The sequence below is a fragment of the Centruroides sculpturatus genome, unplaced genomic scaffold (assembly GCF_000671375.1).
Source record: "Centruroides sculpturatus isolate CEXI.00-Female unplaced genomic scaffold, Cexi_2.0 scaffold41, whole genome shotgun sequence".
NCBI lineage: Eukaryota > Metazoa > Arthropoda > Arachnida > Scorpiones > Buthidae > Centruroides > Centruroides sculpturatus.
This window is the reverse complement of record NW_019384983.1, coordinates 112,453-117,750: the sequence shown is the minus strand read 5'-3', so window position 1 is coordinate 117,750 and position 5,298 is coordinate 112,453. Positions and strand designations below refer to the sequence as shown.

Sequence of the window (5,298 nt, the reverse complement as noted above, 5' to 3'; positions counted from 1 at the left end):
GGAGGAAGTAAAAATTTCAAGAAAAATGCGGACGAACTTTATGGATAGCCCCATAGCCATAAATGCATGCGTGCAAGAAAACGTTCGCCCGTCTAGTACGTTCGACGTACTTAGACTACTATAACTGTGTCTATCGATGAATTACTCCCCTCGGGTAAAAATGTCTTTACACAAAACATTTTACTGGATACTAAAACATTTCAATGAACACCGATCAAACTAAAACATCTTTAGACAAAGCATTTTGCCTATAAATATTCTGGTTTATCGCGTTTTTGCCGTTTGATGAATATATTGGAATCTATGTAAATCGAATTTTTGAAAAGGATTTCCCATAGAAAAAAGCATTACATTTTTATCGTCATCTGCTGGAGATCGCGTGCATAACCAAGAGGTTAAATCAGCCTTAACAGTTCTGAACAGAATTATCCTTATAATTTAAATTTAAAATTAGCAGGATAGCAGATATTATTGAAAAGCATTTCAGAAAATAAACAGGAATTACGAAAATTTTTTTGAAATAAATAACGAGTGTGTTGCTATCAGTGAAAGCAACAATAATTAAGTACAAGATGTAGTGCTTATTATATATACACAACACACATATATATATTTTTTAAATTAGAAATTAATAAACTTATTCCACAAATTAAACTGTTTATTTTGTAAATTAGAGCAAAGTGTTATTGTCGATCTGAAAGATTATAACGAAAAATAAAAATGATTAAACTGTATTTAAACAAAAGTTATTATAATTTAAATATGATCAACATTTTATTATACTGAAAAATATATCTACTTAACTGCAGTATAATAATTTAATAAGTATTTATTATAAACTATAATGCTATATATGCTGGCAGATTGTCATTTTAAAACCTTTTTTAGTGACAACATACATCATGCTTGACCTATATTTGTATTTTGATGTAGTGAAAATTAGTTATTAAGGATATTGAAATAAAAAATAAAATATTGACCTTTCCTTAGACAAGTTTTGACTGCAATTACAGTTACATTCGTTACAAAGTATAACTACTGTATATACAAGAATTTTCTGTACATCCTCGACAGAAACAGTAATAAATATTTGCTAATATTTTAATTAAAAATTCAATAAAACTTTACAATAAGTTAACAGAAAAAACACAAGGCTTTATTTCTCTTCATCCTACGTCCTTTTCACACCTCAGGATAGTCTTACGGCGGAGTCGACCTTTTATTATATTCTCTTATCCGCTTCAATATATAAAACATGTAAAAAATTTTCTGTCGGCAATGGCTAACGTAAATATATAGTATATATATTAACATTATAGTCCTGGCTATTTATTGATACTAGTTTTTTCTAGTTTTATTAATGTTAATTTTTCCCTTGTTTTTCATATTTTATTCTGAATCTCAAATGATGATTATAATAATAAATTTTATTTAGTAGGTCTACTGAGATAAGTAGTCTTATTTGAACTATTTATTTTAAAATCTATGAAGGCTCACATTATTTTAGTTTATGAAGACTCACATTGAAGAAGAGGCCAGCGAAACTATCTGGCTCAGTTCGACACATAGAATGGACACTAAAATGTAATCTTTTATGTAAAGAAATTATATGAAAGTGTTATAACTGGATTAAAGGTTACTTCTCCTGCCAAATACACATCTACAAAAATTAAAATGAAGGCGACAAAAATCTAGAATAAAATAATAATAATAATAATGAAGCCTGATAACAAAATAATTTTATATTATCATAAAATGTAGCCTTACTGTTATTATCACATATTTAAGCATTTTTCCCTGAGATGTTTAAATGTATGGGTGCAATATTGAATGCATTTATATATACGGTTAAGCAAATAATAAGTCATTTAGTTCAATTCTACGACCTTTAATGGTCTTTCACCTTTAACCGAGTAAGCAGTAATACTCGTTAATCGGAACAAGGTCGATAGAGGTCGAAATCTATTCGATTCGGTTTTAATTCCGTAATTATTAAATTATTCATGCTAATGCTAAAACTTAAAATTTTTCCTGTCCGGATATTAATTGATATTAGTTCGTTCTTGGTATCACACAGAGGCCTACGAAGAGAGGCAATACAATAAAAAAAAACGCATTGAATTATTATTACTTATAATATTCATTACACCTATACCAATATGTCACCTCTTTCTTATTTTTATTGAAAAATATAAAAATATAATGGACTTATAAAGACAGCTAAACCATTCACTAGATGAGTGCGCCATATATGGATACGTTAAACAATTTCCATTAATTTGACCAATTTATTTACTTCGCAAATTGCTACACATTTACGGGTATATATTGCAATATACCTAGCAGAGATTATAATAAAAATTTAAAAGACCATAGAATATTATCTAGGAATTAAAAACTTTTTAAAATGTCTGCAAGTGACTATACTAGGAACACTGTAGGCCATACCAATATGGTCTCCTGTTGTGACTTTTTTGGACTATGAGTAAATAAGTCTTAAGCCTAACGAAATTTTCACTCTGCCATATGATTAAAACTACTATTAAGTAAAGAAAAATGTCTTTAAATATCATTTTTTTATAATCTACAACACTCAAAAAATAAATAGCGAAAAAATTTACTGTAATGTTATGATACACCTGTCGGAAAAATTCATTTTACTCTCTCGGCAATTACGAAGTTGATTTGAATCACGGTCATTATGAAAACTTCTCTCATGAATACTCATTGATAGGTGCTGTTATCTAGCGAATGCGGCTGTCAAAAACTGAGAAACAGGCTTGTAGCCTTATTAAGAACATATTTATTTCTTAATACGTATTAAGCTCATATTTAACGTGCTTACATTATACGTAAAAATACCAAAGGCCAACAAAAGTTTTCATTATATCAAAAATTCACTTTTATCGGGTGGTCACTATATCGAAAGTCGACTGTATTTGAAATATCAATTTTTAAACGCAGCTTACATTTATGAGACGTTTATAAACGTATTATTAAATTAATTAATTCAATAGTACTATAGAATCGAATCAAATATCCATAGAATTTATGAAATACGTATTTTGCTCTTCTTCGGCCAGTATAAAGAGGTTAATTGTAAATGAACACTTATATAATAGCAGATTATTCTATAAGCGAACTAAGTGCTTGCTTGAAACTCCCAGAACTTAAAAGATTCGAAAAGGAAATAATTTTATATAAAATTATAAATTAGCTAGACCTTAGTTTCTAGTTATTTAATTAGCTATTGTTATTATTTTTCTTTTACTATCTCTAGAATAAATGAAAAAAAGTATAGGCCTACTTATTTATTAAGATATACTTTTTCATCAATTGAGTATTAAGCTAAGTATTTGTAAAAATTTGTTTATTCTGCTCATCTTTTCTGTATTGGTTTTTACTTCAGGTTTATTGGATCTATTTTCATGATATATAACACTTTTACAAATTATTTTTTATGCTTTATCCTAAAAAAACTGCATTTCAATTTCGACAATTTGATATAAAATCAAAGGGAATTTGCTTAGAATTTAATCGAAATACATAATATTATTATATAAATTATTTACTATTTTTATATAATGTAACAAATAGGGGATTCAGTTTTTTAAATCAGAAAAATTTTTAACAGTAATAACTTCACATATTCTTCTTTAAGATATTTATGTGCCGTACAATGATAACCGCAATGAAACAAAATGAATAATATTGAATAATATATATCTCGGAAAGTCTACACGGAATTTTGCAGTTTGGGACATGACCTTCCAGCCTACATTGCTCTATGGTTCAGTAAAATTACTGGGCTCTCCCACCACGACCAGGTGGTAACCACGGGAGAGTTATTATTATTATTATTATTCTGAAATGATTTTACATGAGATATAATAATCATTTCAGAATTTATTAAGCTCCTAAAAGTCTTAAATTTTTATATAATGTTTATATAGATTAATCTTTATTAACGTTTTTACAATAGTTTAAAGTCATTCATAACTGTATTTTCAGACGAAAGTGATTTTATTTNATTACAAGAATAAGATTTCATACGATTTTTAAAATCATGTAACTGATAAATTAAATTGTATTTAGAAGCATTTTATGATAAATTTTTTTAAATAATTTATATAGAAATTTCTTATACTCTTCTATATTTAACAAAATATTATAACTTGTCAGTACATATATAATTTACAATTAATATGAATTATTTTAGACATTTTTGATATTAAAGCATTTTTAATCTCATTTAAAACTATAAAAATTGTTTTAATTAAATGTTCAAATCTGTAAATATTACAAATAATTTTTAATATTTGACAATGTACAGTATACATTAACTTCTTATAATTTAATACATGAATAATACGAATATTTAATGATCGTTAAGACCGCAATATTTTAAATTTTAAAATAACTTTATTTGAAAAATTTAATTAATTTGAAGTTTAGAATTCAAAATAACATCTCGCAAATCCATTTGTTTCTATTAAAACATTTTAAAAAATTAATTATTAACCGTATGTCAGTATCTTGTAGTAACTATCATTAAATATTTTGATAAATGCAGTTTTGAATGTTATGTTCAGTTTAATTTGCTATTTATACAGTTTCAATATTCGAGTAATTAAAAATACAATTCAATAAACACATAAAAATAAATTTGAAAACATTTACGAGCTATTTTCTTAATTTTTTTCTTAAATCGCCACACACAAAGTTGTTTGTAGAAACTCTAGAGTTTTTATAAATATCTCTGGTATGAATTGTATGAATTGTATTTTTTGGGCAAGAAGACCCCGAATTCGCCAAGTACGGCCTGCCATGTACCGAGCCAAAAACTGGATCCTTCTGCACGATAACGAACCTTTCCACACTTGTCTCAAGTGCGCCAGTTTTTAGCCAAAAATGGGGTAACTGTACTCGATCATCTTCTCTATTTACCGGATATGGCTCCTGCAGACTTCGCCTTGTTCTCCAAGTTGAAATTGGCGCTCAAGGGGCGGCACAACGACGACCTAGAGGACATCCAGAAAAATGTGACGAGCGTCCTCGGCACCGTAACTTCGGAAAGATATTCGAAGATGTTTGAATAGCTGTACGAGCGTTCTAAAAAATGTATCGACATGGGAGGGGATTACATTGAATAAAACAAAAAATTTCATTCATAACATAATATTATAATATAGTTATATGTCTATTAAACAATAGTCTCTTGTTGAAAGAATAATAGCTGTGATGGTATCAGTTATCCACTGTAATAGAAAGGATAATAACCAGTTATAATCACAGACT

The 5,298-nt window shown here is 27.6% G+C and overlaps 1 protein-coding gene across 1 annotated transcript in view; it reads left to right on the top strand.

The window, feature by feature from the left end:
• The window catches only part of LOC111632826 (DNA-directed RNA polymerase II subunit RPB3-like), a 31,959-nt gene extending 27,916 nt beyond the window's left edge, over positions 1 to 4,043 (top strand). Inside the window, exon 7 of the mRNA XM_023377356.1 lies at positions 4,012 to 4,043. Coding sequence (XP_023233124.1) covers positions 4,012 to 4,043 — 32 coding nt within the window. The remainder of the gene's footprint in view (positions 1 to 4,011) is intronic.
• Positions 4,044 to 5,298: the final 1,255 nt, after the last annotated feature.